This window comes from Neopelma chrysocephalum, unplaced genomic scaffold (assembly GCF_003984885.1).
Source record: "Neopelma chrysocephalum unplaced genomic scaffold, ASM398488v2 Primary Assembly neopelma1_97, whole genome shotgun sequence".
NCBI lineage: Eukaryota > Metazoa > Chordata > Aves > Passeriformes > Pipridae > Neopelma > Neopelma chrysocephalum.
In genome coordinates this window covers 863,770-882,431 of record NW_020897760.1, presented here as the reverse complement: position 1 = coordinate 882,431, position 18,662 = coordinate 863,770, and the positions used below count along the sequence as shown (strand labels likewise).

At 43.4% G+C, this 18,662-nt stretch overlaps 1 protein-coding gene across 1 annotated transcript in view; it reads left to right on the top strand.

Moving 5' to 3' along the window:
• DOCK7 (dedicator of cytokinesis 7) overlaps positions 1 to 18,662 on the top strand; it is a 99,674-nt gene that overhangs the window by 65,889 nt on the left and 15,123 nt on the right. The window contains 18 exon segments of the mRNA XM_027694190.1: positions 1,209 to 1,301; positions 2,483 to 2,572; positions 3,591 to 3,686; positions 3,783 to 3,923; positions 4,068 to 4,181; positions 5,211 to 5,381; positions 6,114 to 6,253; positions 9,756 to 9,925; positions 10,711 to 10,865; positions 11,537 to 11,719; positions 12,190 to 12,325; positions 13,018 to 13,114; positions 13,548 to 13,565; positions 15,423 to 15,519; positions 16,335 to 16,469; positions 17,144 to 17,296; positions 17,803 to 17,961; positions 18,237 to 18,337. Of these exon segments, the coding sequence (XP_027549991.1) occupies positions 1,209 to 1,301; positions 2,483 to 2,572; positions 3,591 to 3,686; positions 3,783 to 3,923; positions 4,068 to 4,181; positions 5,211 to 5,381; positions 6,114 to 6,253; positions 9,756 to 9,925; positions 10,711 to 10,865; positions 11,537 to 11,719; positions 12,190 to 12,325; positions 13,018 to 13,114; positions 13,548 to 13,565; positions 15,423 to 15,519; positions 16,335 to 16,469; positions 17,144 to 17,296; positions 17,803 to 17,961; positions 18,237 to 18,337 (2,249 nt within the window).

Here is an 18,662-nt window from a genome sequence, read left to right as displayed (position 1 = left end):
CATCTTAAGCAAAATTACAGCATTGCTGGGCTCTGCCTAGAGGATGGCTCACTGGATTAATGGTTTGAATCCCAGGTTACAGCTCTCACACTGGGTTCAACCTTGAGGTGGATTTTAGTTTGTTGGGAGAAATAGATTAGGCTGGGTGGACTTTGCAGCTGATGGTAATCACTGTGATGAAATGGGCTGCACGTTTGCTTCCCGTATTCGGAAAAAGCCCTAAGTTGGCACAGAAATTAGGATGAAAGCTCTCGCTCAGGTGAGGGTTGTCAAAAAATCAGTGTGTGTAATTCATAAGGAATTCTGTCAGAGCTGGTTCCTGGGACCCAAGAATGTCCACTGCATTCCTCTGAGTATTTCTGACTTGGGAGCAGCCTCAGTGACAACACAAATTTAAATGTTTCCTTCTCTTCTTTCTGAGTGCCTTGAGAGCAGAAAAGAGCAGAGAGGAGGGATCCACGGTAATTTTGCCCACATGATCCATTACAGGGGTAGAATTTGGAGTAAAAGCTAGATTGAGCTTTTAAAAAGCAGAAGGATTTTTCAAATATTTTGCTTGGCAAAGCAAGTTGGTTCCAGAAAAGGTATGTGCTTTTTCCTCTCTTTGCCGCAGTGCCCAGAGGAAATACCTGAGTGTCCGTGTGAAATCCTGTCCATGGGGTTATTCTGCCAGCAGTGCAAGATTTTTACTCCATGAGTAGGAAACCGTGTGAGGGTTGACAATCAGCCTCTTCAAAGTTTCTCAGCATTTCTGTAAGAGTTGTAGAGTTTATAAACTGTGGGCTACCCTAAAGGTGCTGGAAACATCAGAGAGCACCCTTTGCGGTTTTCACGTCTGAGCATCAGTTTTCCTCTGTCACACTGTAAATCTCGGCTGGCTGTATGAGAATGTGTTTAAACTGATCTAAGGAAAAATGGGATTTTTCAGGAAGAAGATAGGTTTTGAATGTCAGTCATTACAGATAGGATAGGTTGGACCAGGGCTGTTGACAGTATTAATGTGGTGTATGTTTGTGAGAGATAAAATCATCCTCTGGACTAAAATGTCTTGACAGGCACCTGAGAATTCAGGCTGCTCTCACAGTTCTAATTGCTGATGTGTTTGCTGTGTACCCACTTTGATTGCTTTTAAGGACTAAACTTTGACTACTGTATGGCAACATGTAATATTTCTTTCCTTTCCCAACTGCTTTCTATTACATACCCAGGGTTTAGACCGCTCCAATTCCTGGGTAAACACTGGTGGTCCAAAAGCAGCCCCATGGGGATCCAACCCCAGCCCATGTGCAGAGTCAACACAGGTGGTGTCTTCGGTAGAGGTTTTTCTGGCTTTGTTTTCCCTGATGTTTCCCTGTAGAATATCTTCCTTTCAGTGTATATTCCAGTTTTGGTGGTGTTCTTTTGTTTTGTTTTGGTTTTTTTTTTTAATAATTATTTATTTGAAAACTTTTGAGTTTGATTTTATAAATTAGCATCTTCTCTCCCACCACCCCACCACACTGCATGAAAAACCTCCAATCGCGTGAACGTGTCCCCTTCTTTCATTTCAGTGGTTGCTGGTCTGTGAAATGTAAATGCTGTGACTGCTTTTGTTTTCTTTTCTCTCTCACACTAGTTTCAGCTTCAGGTGGAGCACATTTCTAAGTGGGAACATTAATCACAGCTTCATAGTTTTGTCCGTTTGCCATTTCTTTTGATGTCGTGAACCATCTTGCCATTTTCATCAAGCATTTAGTGCTCATCATCCAGTTAATCCTTCATGACTGTTTGAGTGGAATATTGTGAACCAAAATTGATTATCACATGTCAAATTCTCTCTTAAAACATGTAAATTTGAGCTTCTGGAGCCAGTGACTTGCTAGGGCCAACTGCATCTGTTCTGTGTTGCAAAGTATGAAAACTTCATGGCAGCTTCAGTCAGAAAAAGTTGATTTAGCCCCTGTTGCCTGCTGCTCTCCACTGCATGGTTGCCTTGAACGTACCTCTCAACTGTACCTCCTTTCCAGTTTATCAGCCTTCCCAAAATATTTAGTCTGAGTTCACTTGCTCTTATGGCAAATCATTTCCATCAGGAACACAACTTCAGTAATTTTCTCCTTCCCTGTGCCGGCAGCAGCATTGCTGTGGGGTAAATCCCCCTGCTCTTGGCCTCTGGTAGATTGAGAGGTATGGGCTGAAATTCCAGGTATTACCTTCCTGATGCATGTTGATAAAATACAATGATGAAAAAGTTTCATGCTTTGCAGCATTGTCTTTGTGCATAAGAACATGCAGTTATTTAAATAATCTGAAAAACAGATTGTCATTTTGTTTAAGTCCAACCTGTAAATGAATAAGAGTTTGAGAATGCTTAAAAAGTTGTAAAGGCAGTAAAAGCCTACAGTTGGAACAGTGTTTTTTTTGTGCCTTGTCCTTGAGCTGCAAAACCCATCCATGGCAAACTTTAATGTCCTGTCATCATTCATTCATCTCCACTCCGTAGGCTACGGATCGAAGTTGTAATCGTATGTCTTCGCACACTGAGACGTCAAGTTTCTTACAAACATTAACAGGACGATTACCAACTAAAAAGGTAGATTTCAGTGAAGACAATTGATATTGTGGGGCAGGGAGGTCAAGTAATTCTGAAAACATGATGCAATCTATTCTTTTATTTACAGCCCGATTTTTTTTCCTGAGGTCATTAGGAACTGCTGGTGCTTAACACCTCTGAATATGCAGGCTGTAGTGATTATTTGGAGTTGAGTTGGGAAGAATTAAATGATCAGGAGTAGCTTGTCTGATTTAATGTCCGTAGTGTTTGGAGCCAGTTTATTACTGGCTTTCAAAAAATATGAACAGCAGTGTCTAGACATGTAAATGATGCATTTTGTGTGTAAAATGATAATGTACTGGATGGCCAGAGTTAGGGGTGTGCACTGAGCTCAGTTATACAGGTGTGAATCCAAAGGGACCAGAAAGGGAATGGGAGTCACTTTGAAAGTGAACTCCCTTAGAGGAGATGAGATCCTTTTAAAACAGTGTCAGAAAGGCAGAATGCTTGAGTTTTTGTGTAATGAGAATGTGGCCACTGCCACTGTCCAGTCTGTGGGTTGGTTGTCCCAAGAAAAGAAATCAAAAAGCTGATTGAGCCCCATGTTTCTTTCTTACTTTTTCAAGTCCTTTCTCACAGTAAATCTACATCTTTGTACAAATCACTTTATATGTCCACTTTTTACTCCTTTTTCCTGCGAAAATCAGACCAGGCAGAAAGGTAGACTTTTTAAACTAAACTAATTTGAGCACCAAACTTTTTTTTATTTAATTATTATTTTTTGAGGGTGGGTGGAAAATTCGTTTGGCACTTGAAATTCAATTCTGGAGCGAGACTCTGTGAAACGTTTCTCACATCACATGTCATAACCTCATCCCTCATTGTTATCTGGGGATTTCTTTAAGGAGTGCCACCACTGCTGTCATGTTCCAGTTATTTAGTTTGCTTAACTCATTGTTTGCCATACTGCCCATGGACCGTGCTGACATTTCTCATGTGGACTGTGTTGTGAGCTGCTCTGGAGGCTCGGGCTAACTCTGAGTTTGAATCTGTGTAGCTTTTCCACGAGGAATTGGCCCTACAGTGGGTTGTGTGCAGCGGGAGCGTGCGGGAGGCAGCCCTGCAGCAGGCCTGGTTCTTCTTCGAGCTAATGGTGAGCAAACTGCAAACCCCTCCTCATGCCTTACAGCTCCTAGTTTAAAACAGAAATGGCAAGAAACTGGCTCTGCTGTAATTTATATTCCTGTAGGTGAAGAGCATGGTGCATCATTTGTATTTTGCTGACAAACTGGATGCGCCGAGGAAGAATCGTTTCCCCGAGCGTTTCATGGATGATGTAACTGCCTTGGTCAGCACAATTTCTGGTGATATAGTCTCTCGCTTTCAGAAGGTAATGGCAAACAATTAAACTGAGCCCAGCTCAGGGCTCAGGCACCAGCCCTCCTGAGTGTTGTTTGGTGGTGCCTACACCAGGAATGGTTTGAAAACGCACAGTGTTCTTCATTTTCTTTCCCACTTTTCTCCTTCTCTCTAGGACACAGAAATGGTCGAACGGCTCAACACGAGCCTTGCGTTTTTCCTCAATGACCTGCTGTCTATCATGGACAGAGGATTTGTTTTTTCTCTTATCAAGACCTGCTGCAAACAGGTGAATGCAGATAAACATTATGACTTAAGTGTGAACCATAGTATAACCTGTTACTCTTAACTTTCTTTGGACAGCTGGTAAAATATGGACACAGAATTTTGCTATTCAGGTCTTTTTAGAGCAAGCAAGGCATTCTCAGAGGTGATTTAGGGTTTATACCTCTCTGATTACACTCTTAAATGTGAATTAGGAGTCACTCCCTTGAGTGAATGGACATGCAGCAGGAAGGATTACTCCCTTTGCTCACCACGTTCATAGTAATTGAATCAAAAATTAGTGGGAGCTCAGAGTGTCGTGGTTTGTCAGCAGGTCTCTCAAGGACACAGTGACCCTGTATGACCATATTGATCACCAAGCTCCCCTTCCATCCTTTGGGAGATGCAAGGTCTCCTCCCACACAAGGTGGGCTCTGTATTTGCAGTGTGACAGGGAAAATCACCCTGAACCACAAAATTTTGTTTGACTACAAACATCTGTGCTGACACTGTGTACAGAGGAGATAACGAGGTATCAGTGGGACTAAGCTTAGAGTAATTTTTGCTACAGTCTAAAGTATTTATGTCAAGAGCAAGAACAGTAATAGCATTTGAGCTTGTCGCCTACTGTATATGTACTATATAGTTTATCAGCCAACCTGCATCTTTGACCTGTTAATGCATCACACTGTGGTCCTGCTTCTCACAAGTGTCTGCTGAAATAAATAGGATGTGAGTATCACAGAATCACAGGTAGTTTGGGTTGGAAGGGACCCTAAAGATCATGTAGTTGGAATTCCCCAATATGTGAAATACATAGTTCTTCATTTGCTTATGTAAATATGACTGTTATATACAGTCAACTGAGGTATATGTCATTGAAATTTAATCTGTAGCACAAAGAAGTGATGTGGATGTGACCCTTTAATGATACCAAGCTCTTAATTTCTTGCTTTGGAAGTGTTTTTGGGGAGCAGCAGTGGAACAGGGGGCTCACCTTTCATTTATACTCCCGTTTGGTGCTAACTGCAGTGTTATGGGCTAAACTTTCCAGGTGTCTTCAAAGCTGTATTCCCTAACAAATCCCAGTAACCTGGCATCTTTGAAGCTGGACTTCCTTCGCATCATTTGCAGCCATGAGCACTATGTCACCTTGAATTTACCCTGCAGCTTGCTCACACCACCTGCATCCCCATCACCATCTGTGTCTTCAGCGACTTCTCAGGTACTCTGGGACCAGGTTCTTTGTGGGAATACAAGCTGGACTTGGTGCTGAGACTTAAATCATATGAGACAGTTGTATCACCTGTATTTTCAGCCCCTCTTGCTCATATTCTTGGAGATTTTTATCTAGAAATTAGTCTTTCCTGCCACATAGGTTTTGATTTCTTTTGAGCTTTTATTTTTGAAAAAAGATTGCCCATATCCTTGTCCTGGTAGTGACCACACACTGTCCTTAGGGACCTGGTCCCCTCTTATATTAGACAAACATAAATGAGACTTTAAAGAAAATGCTTTGTCCAGTGTTACCCTTTTCTGAGGGTCTTCTGAGCTCACTGTAGCTTAGTACTGGCCTGCTCAGAAGAAGTAATTTGAATTAGTGTGTCATTCAAGTGGATTAATTAGTTGCAAAATCACATAAACTAAATCAAATTAAAGCCTTCTTCAGCCTGAATAAGAGCATCTCTGAGTTAAAAGTTTAACTAATCCACTTTTAAAGGTTACTTGGCTTAACTTCCTAAGGCCTGCTCTGGGGGGAAAGCAATAACAACAAACTGAATTGATAGAAGGATTAATGAGCTGGGATGTAATGGAAATAGATGAGCCTAGCTCCAAACAAAAAAGGGAAGAGGTAGTTTACGTGAGACTGTCTTCAATTCTGAAAACTGCTTCTAGTGTATTCCATAAGTTTTGACTCTATGTTCATGATGCAATTTCTGAAACTTGAATTTTTCAGAGTTCTGGGTTTTCCACAAATGTCCAAGACCAGAAGATTGCAAATATGTTTGAACTGTCTGTGCCTTTCCGCCAGCAGCATTACTTGGCCGGGCTCGTGCTGACAGAACTGGCTGTCATTTTAGATCCTGATGCAGAAGGGTATATCTTTACATTTTTTTTTCCAAAGACTTTTCTGTCATTCCAAGCAAATGGTGGGTTCAAAGGAAGTACTGGCTTAGCCAGAATTTATTTGAATTTGTGAGCTATGATAAGAAAACTGTTCTTAAAGAATCTTCTTCTTTCTTCTTGCCTCTTGTGTTTCTTGCTTCCTTATCCCTGACTTTGTAAACATGATTTCAGTCACATTTTTCTAGCTGAGAAGGGAAAAAGGTTCCTGCTGGAACCCCCAGCTGCCACCAGGGCACTGCTGGATCTCTAAAATGAAAATAGCTTTTCTCAACTGTAACAAGAAAATAATTTTCAGCATTTAGGAAGCCTCTGTTGCTGGTGGTTTTAAATGTTACAATGTATTTCGCCTGTGGTTCTGCCAGCTCTTTTTAACCATAAATTATGCATTGATGAGGCCCCTGTGGGTTACATAAATAGACAAATAAAGTCAAGCATGCAGAGTTTGTTGGTGACTTGCCTGGCTTGTGCAGCAAATAATTTTCTGAAGTAGCCCATAGCCTGTAGTCCTGACATCTAGTCTGTTCCTGTGTTATTTAGGGCTGTATTCTGCCTTGCCTCTTTAAAATGGGTTGCAATGGAAATTATTGATTGCTTCCACAGCCCTAAGTTCTCTCACAGGCATTTTTCTCAAGGTGGACTCAGAAATATCAGCCGAGTCGACAAATGCTGATGATTCATGGTTAATTCTGCCCCTTTACCAAGAGGTCTCGGGAGTTAAACATTCATTCTGTTTCCTCTTGGAGAAGAAAGTGATGCCATAAATTAGAATATTTTCCTGTATATATACATAACACACTGCAGTCCCATTTGTTTGGTCTGAAATGGAAAAAGCAGCAAATCTTTACCCACCTACACAGTCTGCAGAAATCCTTTTTGTGCCATATGGAGCATCCTGCTTAGAAATCAGGTGCTGTTCTCTGACCATGTTTGCCCTTGGTCTTCACAAACTTTCTGTTTTCATCTACCTGTCTGTTTTCTATCTACTTACCAAGCACTTATACCTGGCTCAGGATAGTAATTCCTGCCCAGTTGCACAAATGAACTTGCAGGTGTCCACTGGGGAGACATCTCCTCTCTCAAACCTTATTTAGCCAGGAAAAGCCCCTGATACCATCTGCATATGCATTTTGATCAAAGCTCCTGAATTTTGGGGGAGACATATACCTGTAATACGTTTATTTTTTATTGTTTTCCAGAATAATTTGTAGTTTCAAGTCTGTTGACTTCTCAAGCTTCAACTCTCTCCGTTTGCCCTGGTAGATCTATCGTGTAAAGTAAACCAAGTCTGTTCAGATCTGCTCTTCCCTTGCCTGTGGAGACTTTTAGCAGTCCTACAGTATCATCAGCAGAGAATTCAAACTTGCCTTCCATAAAATGTTTTGACCACCATTGGAAAAAGCCCAGAATTGCTACCAGTTCATTATCCTGCAGCAGGAGTGGAGAGGGATGTCCATCTAGTGGCTTATTGTGTTACAGATCTGCCTTAGGTCTTGATAGGTGATCTAGATTAAATGTGTTCAGTTTTTGATCTTTTTGCTCTATTAGCAAGATATATTAAGTTGTAGCTCATTTTATAAGAACTCTTTGGATTGAGTTGGGCAGAAAAGGTGTCAGTACCCTGGTCCCTGAAGGTGTGTGTTGGATGGATCCTTCTGTGTGAGGGGCTGTGCAGTGACAGGGTACAGTACAGTCCTCCAGAGCATATTTGATCTGAAAAATAGGACAAACAGAGCATGTGGGTGAAGGAATCTGTGGACTGGGACACGTACAGAGAACGAGTCCAAGCAGCTGGGCCCTGAGCAGGTTGCCTCTGCAAACACTGCAGTGATGCTTTGGTATTGACTCACAGTGCCCACATTGCCCATCTTGGCTGATGTTCCAGAAGTGGGAAAACCAGAATTCAGCCCTCAATGACAAAGTCAGTTTTCCAGGTGTATGTGGGTGTTAACAGGAATTCAGGCCAGGGCTGAGATAACAGAGGGGATGGTGGGAGGGTGGCAAGATAACTCGTTGCATTATCAGCCAGGAAGATCAGTGGTCTGGATTTCCTCCTCTCCACTATGGATCGATCCACCATGGTGCCTGCTCTGTTATGGAAAAGTGACAGAGAAATCCATGTATCCCTAGGTTTGAATTATGCTGAGTTGCTTGGATGTGTTTTCCCTATCTGCAGTTCCATGGCCTGCAGGATAGTTTCCCTTGAATTTTTAGGAACAAAGCTTAAATGCCACTCCCTCAAAATAATACAAAGACTTCTCTTTATTGTTAATCTGAAGGAAGCAGTCACTTAAATAAGCATTTCCTTCCTAGTTGTTAAGGGTCTCACGAATTACACAAACAAGCAGTTGTGGGATCTCATTATGGCTTGATTAAAAGCCACAGGGAAGACGTGCGGCTCCAATAGCTCATGTCCTCCCAAGCTGTCCTGGTGTCTTGAAGTCACTTTAAACCCACAATAATCCAGTCAAAGCTTCTTTTTTTAACCAGAACTCAACTCTACTTTTCAGGTAAAGTGGATACTGCCTGAAATTCAGCACTTGTTTTAATACCTCAGGTCTGAACACTGCAGCTTATGTTTTGCTAATGCCTAATGTTCGAGCTTCCTTGGCTGCTTCATGCATGGGGTAAAGTGTCTTCTTGGCCTGGTTTGCCTACAGAAGCAAATAGCTATAGAGATAACTTGCTGTTTGCTGTGGGAGAGTTTTGCTCTGTGTGGTGGCTGAGGGGATTGAAAGGAGCAGAGCGAGTCCTTGAGAGATTCAGGGAAGTTTTTGTGTTTTGAAGCCACAAGCACAGAGCAGGGTCACATACCCCCTGCAGAAGGGGCTGGTGCTTGGGCCCTGCCAGTGTTTGCATCTAAATAAGGAAGAAGGCCATTTTTTGCTGTTTTTCCTTCTACCCCTCCTTTCCTTTGCCACTTTTTGTTCAGAATTATGGAGCTGTAACCTAGTGTTTTGGTTCAATAATTGCATGGGGGATTGGGGAGCTGAAGCAGAAACTTCCTGATCATTTGATTAAAGCTATGTTCTGGTTTAGGAGGATTTGTCTTTCTTTAAATGGTGTTAAGTAGAAACTAAAAAACACAAGAAATGGTTTTACTAAACCCACTCTCCTCTCAAGTCTCTCTCCCTGTTTTCCATATTCCCTAAGTTCTCCTGATGGTCTTTAGTAGACTCGATGCTTCAGCATAGCAGTAGCTGGGGCTTTGGTTTTTTATGGAAAATATGAGAGTGTTCATGTTATATTGGGTGTGCATTCCATAAGATATTTTTGTCTATTTTATATGGCACAGTGAAAAGCCAGACAGACATCTGTAAAATATGGGGGAGATAAAAAAACACGTGTAGTGGCAGTTCATGTGAAGTTAAAAATAAAAAACAGGGTTTTTTCCTTTTTGAAGCCCCTTAGTTACAAAATATAGTTTGCTTTGAAGATATTAACTAATCTGCATGACCCAACTCTCTTTTAACAGTTTATTTGGATTGCATAAGAAAGTCATCAATATGGTACACAATTTGCTGTCCAGTCACGACTCGGATCCCCGGTACGCTGACCCGCAGGTAAAGGCCCGGGTGGCAATGCTGTATCTACCTCTGATTGGAGTGATCATGGAAACAGTGCCTCAGCTCTATGACTTTACAGGTATTTTACATCCTTTGCTTTGAGTATCTGTTCATCTGCTCACAAGGCTTGAGTGTTTGGGTTCTAAAACTGAACTACAAACTCCTTTACTTTTCGACGAGATTGCTTCTGAATTCTCACTTTGACATGTTTTCACATCCATTTCCTAAAATGCACTTGCAAAATGTGTCTTCAATGATTGTTAACATTCAAAAGTTGCATTTGCCCACCTGTTTGTATGAAGAGAAAAACCAGCAGTGCATTTTGTTTTATGCCTGGCTGGCTACTGTATACTCATAGTAAGCCTCCCTCCATGTCTCTGACCTGCTTAAAAAGTCATCCCACGTACCGTCCAATTCTCATAACAATTCCAAAGGATAAGCAGAGTTCCTCTTCTTCCTCTTCGTGTGTGTTTTATCAGCAGTTTGTTTCAAACTTTGCCTTGCAAAGTGTCCTGAGGAACAGTAGAGGTGGGTTATTTCAAGTTGGGGCAGGGAGTCCAGTCTGGAATAGTTTGGAATTTGGAGTTGTCCTCTACATCCTTTGAGCTTACTGACACAACCAAGCTGCAGGAAAGGATTTGGAGTGAAGTGCTGAAAGGGACAAAAGGTGTGTTTTCAGAAGGGTTCTAGATACCGAGGCTGTGTAGGGTTTTCTTTGCTTTCATGCCCTCAGATAATAGTCCTGTTTATTGCAGGACCCCTTGAGTGGGATGATTTTCAGTTTGCATTTCCAGTTCAATGAAGGAGGCTGTGGGGAGAAACTTTGGATCTGGATGTTGACTGAAGGCCCATCTTTCTCTGCAGAGAGTCACAACCAGCGGGGGAGGCCAAGCTGTGTCGCCGTGGACGATTACGAAAGCGAGGGTGGCAGCATGATCAGCCAGACAGTGGCCATGGCCATCGCAGGGACATCCGTCCCCCAGCTCACCCGGCCCAGCAGTTTCCTACTCCCCTCATCGGTACAAATCCATCTCTCCCTATTCCTTGACCCACAAATCTGTCTCAACAAGCAAATATTTACGTGTGCAGGTTCTGTAGGGGCATGTATCAGTTTGCAGGTGGGTGTTACACGGGGAGGCAGAGGGTGAGAGATGAGGAACAAAGCACGTTTGCATGCTGCTGTGTCTGTCTCAGAGGGGGTATAAGAAAACGCCAAGCAGGAATAAAAACCAACAAACCTTAGAAAATGGAGGAATTTTCTTTTCTGATAAAGATTGTCTTGTTCTGAAACAGTCTGATAAAAGCTCTGTGAATTGCAATGGTCATTATGAGCTCTAAGTCCTAAGCACAAACTCCTAACACATCTAATTCTGCCTGGCTGAAGACACAAATGGGCCATTTTCCCTGTTCTCTGCACAGGGAGGAAATCCTGATGCTGGTAGCAGGCAGGCCCTTCCATTTCTCCCTTCTCCTCCCTTTACTTGGGTATCAGGATCCTATTTTTGTGGGATTTATGTGCACTCAAAGTGAGACACTGACAGATGCCTGAGATAATGAATGGAGTCTCGCAGCTTAACTCTTAACCTGCAGGAGGTTATTAAGGGCATCTTGAGGGAAGAAACTCATTTATATAAGTTGATGATTGAGGTGTTTGGGTGTGAAATCCACTGTCCTGACCTGTGTGCTGTAGAGTGGCAGGCAGCACTCCACCTTCTCAACGGAGTCCAGCCGCAGCCTCCTGATCTGCCTCCTGTGGGTGCTCAAGAACGCGGATGAAAGTGTCCTGCAGAAGTGGTTCACAGACCTGTCAGTGCTGCAGCTCAACCGCCTGCTGGATCTGCTCTATCTCTGCGTGTCCTGCTTTGAATACAAGGTAGTGCTGCATTGTTTGAACCTCCTGAAAGTCCTTCTGGGGCCTGCCCAGGACCTTTACACTCCCACCCTTTACACGACTGCACAAAGGCATTTCCTGCTCTCCCCAAAGTATTTCCTGTATTTGGAATCCCAAGGCTAGGCACGTCTCTGTGCAACCTCGAGCCTTTTTCCATGTTTACTTCTCAGCCATGTGAGTGTCTGTGCCTTGTTTCACTTCTAAAGCAGTTTGTGCTGCTTGACACTCATCTGGGAATTGCTGCTGGGAAAGGGGATAGCTCTTGGTCACTTTGCGAAGAGAGTTTTCTATAGCAATGCTGGACTCTGGGTAGTTTATCTACTTACCATCTAAGCCTGTATTCCTTTCTTGCTGCACATCTTTAGACAGGAAAGATAGTTTGAGTTGTTAATTCTTAGAAAATATCCCAAATTGAAAGAATCTTCCTTCATGGTCTCGTTTGAAACTTGCAGGGCAAGAAAGTATTTGAAAGAATGAATAGTCTGACGTTTAAGAAGTCGAAAGACATGAGAGCCAAACTTGAAGAAGCTATTTTGGGAAGCATAGGAGCGAGGCAGGAGATGGTTCGAAGAAGCAGAGGACAACTAGGTGAGTAAAGAAGTCCTCTGTGCCATCCCCCTTTTCCCAAAACTGCTACTCCCACCCCCAACAGTTACTTGCACCCATCTGTAGTGTGGGATACAGACAGCAAAGCCCCTAGAAAAGCTGTTTGCAGTTTGCAGCGTCCTTCACTGGGTCTGCAAAATCTCTACATTTTTCTGAGTTACAAGCAATTTATTTGTTACTTGATTGCTTTTGTGTACATGAGATCACATTTATGGGATGTTCTTGCCCAAACTTCCTCCCGTGTAGCATCTTCCAGAGCCCCCTTTCTGGTATGTCCTGTGCAAGGATCAGAGTGGAAAACAAACTGCTGATCTTCCACTGGTTCTGAAAATGCCTAGATATTTCTGCCAACTTAAGGAGACATGAAATAGCCAGTAGTTGGGGTAACAAGCACCTTCTGATTTTTACTGTTTGTAAAAACCAGTAATTTTTCTGAGCACTCAAATTCAAAGGGTGGCCCAGGGGTTAGGACAAGAATCAGAACTGTAATATTCTCTCCTGCTCTGCCACACACGAGCCAGTCATCGTGGGCTGAGTGGGTAAGTGCCACAGCCTCAGACTCTAAGGAGTCATAGCTTGCTGTCACCTGCCACTTGTGAACAAATCTGGAGTTGCTACTTGTGCAACAATAATGAGCATTAGCTGACTGCTGTGGTTTTGGTGTTACCCTGCAGAGAGAAGTCCTTCTGGGAGCGCGTTTGGAAGTCAAGAGAATTTGAGATGGAGAAAGGATATGACTCACTGGCGGCAAAACACGGAGAAGCTTGACAAGTAACTCTGCCTTATCCTTCTACATTAACCATGTGCCTATGAGAACAGGGTCCCTCTCCCCACAGGTCACTGCCAGCAGCCACTTGGCCCTTGTGTGAGGAGGTTTGGGCCCTCAGTTGGACAGGGCTGGCAGTGTGCAAATGGCTTTTAGTCCAACACTGCCCCACTAACTCTTTGCTTTTCCACTGTCCCTTGCTTCCTTAGACTTTAAAATGAGATTTAAAGAGACTAATACAATCCATTACTGTCTTAAAACCCTGCCCTAAGCTGTAGTTTAGAGGGAAGACCATTAACAGTTTTCACAGATAGCATATATATCTCATGTCATATTTCCTTTATTCCATAAGAGCATTCTGGAGTTCTCAAAGCTCGCTTTCCTTTCCTGTCCTAATCCATCACTTTGATTGTTTTTCCACATGTGCTGTGCTTTTAGAAGCCACAAACCAGCCAGGTACTGTAGCATTGGTGTGCAGTTCTTATAAATTGCCATTTTGTACATCTGCAGACTCAATCATCACAGCATTGTTTGTGATGCTTGGCAGAAGTTTTCAGTGTGTGTGTGTGCAACTGATTGGAATGAGCTCTTTTTGCTTATTACACCCGTTTCCTTTAAAATTCCTTCTCTTGGTGTGGTTCAATCTGGAGGACTCAGGAGTTGTGGTTGAACTTCGCTGTGCACATTTTCTGTTCCCTCAAATTGCAACCTGCAACCTCCATCCTCCCAGCAAAAGAATTGTTCCTAATCCTAGGAAACCAATCTCAGTCCAAGTGAAGCTCTGAAGAAACTGAGGAATGGGGTCCTCAGAGCCCAGATGGAGATCGAGCCAAATTTTATCCTTGAAGACATTGACTCTTCATAGAGTAGAAAGAAATTCTTCAGGGCTTCTAATTGCTTTGTGCGCCACAAAAATGGAATTTCTTGTTATGTCAAGTAGTGGCTTTTTGTCCAAGGCTCCAGTCCTGTTGAGACATTGGGAAAGCCAAATGACCAGAGTGTTTCAGCCTTCTGATGAAGTGATGTAGATACAAATTCCAGAGCTGTGGGCAGAGTTACACCCGATTAAAATTTGGCCTGCAGAACTCATCAGTTCACTGCCGACACTGGATCTGAGCCCTCTCCTTCCCAGCAGGATCTCACCTACGTGTTTTAACAGCTGTGGAATACCTTGATGGTCAAAGGATGGTATCTCACCCCACAAAATTAGCTGCTTAGATAACTCTGTAGACCTGCTTTCTAACCCTTGCTTGCTGTGACCTGGGTCCTTCCCTCTCCCCTCCTGTGGATCTGTGTGTCCTGTGTGTATAGGTAGAGCCTGGCCCTGTGAAACCTCATAAACAAGACTTTTCCTGCCAAGAATTGTGCGGGTGGTGTAATTTTATGCAGATGGTATTATTCTGTGTAGGGCCAGGCCCCAAGCCTTCCTGCTCTGGAGATCCTGGGTGTGTGATCCAGCTCCCAGAGGAAGGAAGCAGAGTGCGGCAGGGAGCCAAATCAGCTGCCACTGTCTTAGTTGTGTATTTTACTTGGATTTTGTCATTCCCATGGGTCACCCTCCTGCTGGGATTTGGTCTGGCACGAGTCTGTCTGAGATGGCACCTGTGGCAGGGCAAGCCAGAGCTGGGCTCTTTAAACACACAACTGGATCTCTGCCCAGTGCAGCTGGTGCTACTGGAATGAAGTGTTGCTGCTGAATTCCTGGAGCCACAGGTGTGAGTGGGTGTATGAACTTCGTAAGGCTTTCCAGGAAAGTGGGTGCCTGGCATGGAACAGCAAAACTGTGTCCTTTTCCTTGGAGAGGAAGTTATTCTTCAGGAATTAGATGGAATGTAGGTTGAACTGATAAGATTGCACCCTGGCAGTCTGCACTCTGTGCTACACCCAGTGTAAGTGCAGTTTACTAGCTCGTGTAGCACCACCTTGTGTCCATAGCCTATAGCTTAAAGCCATATGTTCTGTTCCTGGTTGTGCTTCGCATGCCTAATGATGCTACTAAACCAGTCTTGAGTTGGACTTGGGTTTTAACCATTGTTGTGTCCCTGGGAGAGTGACAAAGTCAGAAAGCAGTGTGAGCTCTCCAAGCATGATGAACGTAAAGCCTCTGTAAGTCTGTATATGTAAAAAACTGAGTCTTTCTTCCTGTCCTCTCAGTGGGTGCATTGAAATATCCTCATAGTGTTGTCCAGTAATAAATATACAAATCATAACTGGAAATTTCCTGCTCATGAGAAAACATTTTTGACTGGAAAATATTTAATGTCTACTTCTTGATCAGAAAGTAATTTTTATTGCTTTCTTTCCTCTGATTAGATCAAGGGCAGAGATAGAACACGAGGCACTTATTGATGGAAATCTTGCAACGGAAGCCAATCTGATCATTTTGGATACACTAGAGATAGTTGTACAGGTAAGGATGATCAGAAAATAGAGATGTAATGACATTGTGATACCTGGGCAGGCAGCAGTTTGTTAAACAAAACCTGCTTGCTGCTCTTCACTGTCAGAGAGCTGTCAGAACTGTTCAGCTGCTCTGCTGCAGCAGGAAAGGGGTAATGCCTCTCCTAATCCCAGCCTGTAACACTCTCGTTTTACATTGCAATACCTTTCTTTAGTCTTTTTGAAAGTTGTTTCCTTTTTGTAGTGTAGGAAATAGTTATTCAAAAACTCAGTAATGAACTATGAAATTTTCCAAGTCCTGCCCTATTCTGCCCTAAATCTGCCTCAAGTCATGAGGTTCTAGATGAGCCTTCTGTATCTGTACTCCCTTTGCACAGTGCAGAAAAGCTTCCAGGCCACTTGGTCTGTTTGCACAGGTGAGTGAGGACACGTGGCAGCTTTGTCCCCTTTCTGTACAAATGAAACCTGGGCACAGGCTGGGAGTAAGCCAGGAGCACACTTTACAAATCCACCTCTGATCTGCAGAGAGACCCAGCAATCCCAAGGATTGCACCTTGTGCCTGAATAACCCAGCTATGGGCTCTCCCTCTAGTCCAGCAAGGTCCCTGAAGGTCAGAGCCTCATCAGCTAGAAAAAATCATCATTCCATCAGCTTTATCCACGGGTCAGGTGTTCATTACCTGGGGGTTGGTTCAGAATGTGGCTAAATGGGTGATTTCTCTGTGCCAAAAGGCTTTTTGTCAGAGCTATTTTCTCTCTCTCATACACACAAACACACACAGGAGGTTCATTTTTGCTCATGCAAATCTTGGTTTCCCTTTTCAGACTGTTTCTGTGACGGAATCCAAAGAGAGTATCCTTGGTGGAGTGCTGAAAGTGCTCCTGCACAGCATGGCCTGCAACCAAAGTGCACTTTACCTCCAGCACTGCTTTGCCACACAGAGAGCTTTGGTCTCAAAGGTGAATTCCCTGTGGATGCTGTAATACATCCTGACAGCACTGAGGAAGGATGGAACTGTTCCTTCTTTTGCATTGGGGTCACATCACCAAGCAGTTATTATTTTTTGCAGTATTGGTTTTCAGGAAGCGTGGTCTGGGGTTTGATAAACTGGTTTTCATTATCAAAATTTATGCATTTTGGGTTTAATGACTGCACACAAAGGTTCAGATCACACACCCCAAGTGGGGTTTGGGTTCCTGCTGGGTGAGTGGGCAGAGACACCTGGTCAGTAGGAATCACAAGGCACAAGTGGGATTTAAGCTGTACAAATCTCACTTAGAACGGATTTCTTTTACTGGGCCTATAAAAACAAGGTCCTAGTTTTTGTGGGTATGCTGATAAAAGCTGAAAAATTTTAAGCTTGAGTTTCTGGAAGTGATGTAGATCGGTCTGAGGGTGTAGAGGTAGGAGCAAGTAGGGGGGGAGGTAAAATGGGTTGTCTTCCAGTGCTGCCAGTCTGCTTTGCCTTACTGTAAAGTGAAGTGATTCAAATTATTGTCATTCCCCTCAAAACAGAGGACATAGGGCTTGCTCTAATTCCAGTGTGTGCTCACTGAGGATCATGCTGGCCTTTGTGTCTGAGTGCTTGTTCCTGTCTGTCCAAGCTCTGATTTCCTGTTGTGCTGTGTCCCAGTTCCCTGAGCTGCTGTTTGAAGAGGAGACAGAGCAGTGTGCAGACCTGTGCCTGAGGCTCCTGAGGCACTGCAGCAGCAGCATCAGCACCATCCGGTCCCACGCAAGTGCCTCCCTGTACCTCCTGATGAGGCAGAACTTTGAGATTGGGAACGTGAGTATCCTGCACTTCACTGGGTTATTGCACATAAGGGGACTGGGGGCTGCTGGCTTTGGTTACAGACCCCCACAGGGAGTAGCAGAACTGGGGGAACATCTTGGTTCTGAGCCCAGGGACTGTGAGGGGATGGATAACAGCAAGGTAACAATGACTCCAGTTTTTAGGATAGACCAAAGTGAAAGCAACTGCCTGGAATCAAGGCTGCAACAGGAGAGGGAGTTGAACATCATCCTCTTCAGAGCGTGTGAGAGGAGAGCATGCAGGAGAGAAAACGAAATCTTTTACTGGAGACCCTTTCTCTGGATCTAAATAATGCTGTCACCAGATTATGAAGGTCGGCAGCACCAGAGGTTTATTTTAATCACTGCTCTGAAACAGCCCTTTTTGCAAAACTGGAGTTTTCTGTATCAGGCCTCTGTCAGGAGGAGAGCACCATGGCCAGAGCACTGATGCTGCAGTATCTCCAGGTTGCTGGACTAATAACAATATCTCTGTTGCAGAATTTTGCCAGAGTGAAAATGCAGGTGACCATGTCTCTCTCATCCCTGGTGGGGACATCCCAGAACTTCAATGAAGAATTTTTGCGACGTTCTCTGAAGACTATTTTGACATACGCTGAAGAAGATCTGGAACTTAGGGAGACAACATTTCCTGACCAGGTAAAAGACATATACCCCAAGTGCTGTTAACATATAGTTTATTAACAGGCTGTGCTTAAGCCTCCATCTAGAACTGGAATTTGCATGCATTCCCTGAAGAAGGGTTTGGTTTTGTTTTTTTTTTTTTTAAATCATATAAGTACGTAAAACCCAGGTCTTTTGATTAATTCTGACAAAATGCAAACACACAAAGATTCAGAGTAAATGTGGTCCTCACAGAACAGTGTGTAGCTCAATTCCCATTACCACTTAATAAAACAGTGTATTTTTTACAGGTCCAGGATCTAGTATTCAACCTCCATATGATCCTCTCGGACACAGTTAAAATGAAGGAGCACCAGGAAGATCCAGAAATGCTGATTGACCTGATGTACAGGTAGACTTTGCACTGTAGGGACAGTAGATGTCAGTGCTCCACGTGCTGTTTGAACAAGCCTTAGTACCTACTGCATTCCTGTATTCACGGTGTGAAGTGTTGGTGTTGCTGTGAGCTTTGATTACTTTTATTTTATTAGCAATTATTTTACTTTGAACTTAGTCCTGTTTTAAACTGATCACCAAGATTCATATTTTACCTGAAAACAACACAGCAACTTGTTGTTTGGGTTTGGGCTCAGGTGTTGAACATTTGAGCTCTTACAGGAATTGTTTTTGGAGCAGTTTTGGGTCTCAGTGCTCACAGACCTGTCTGCTGTGTTTAA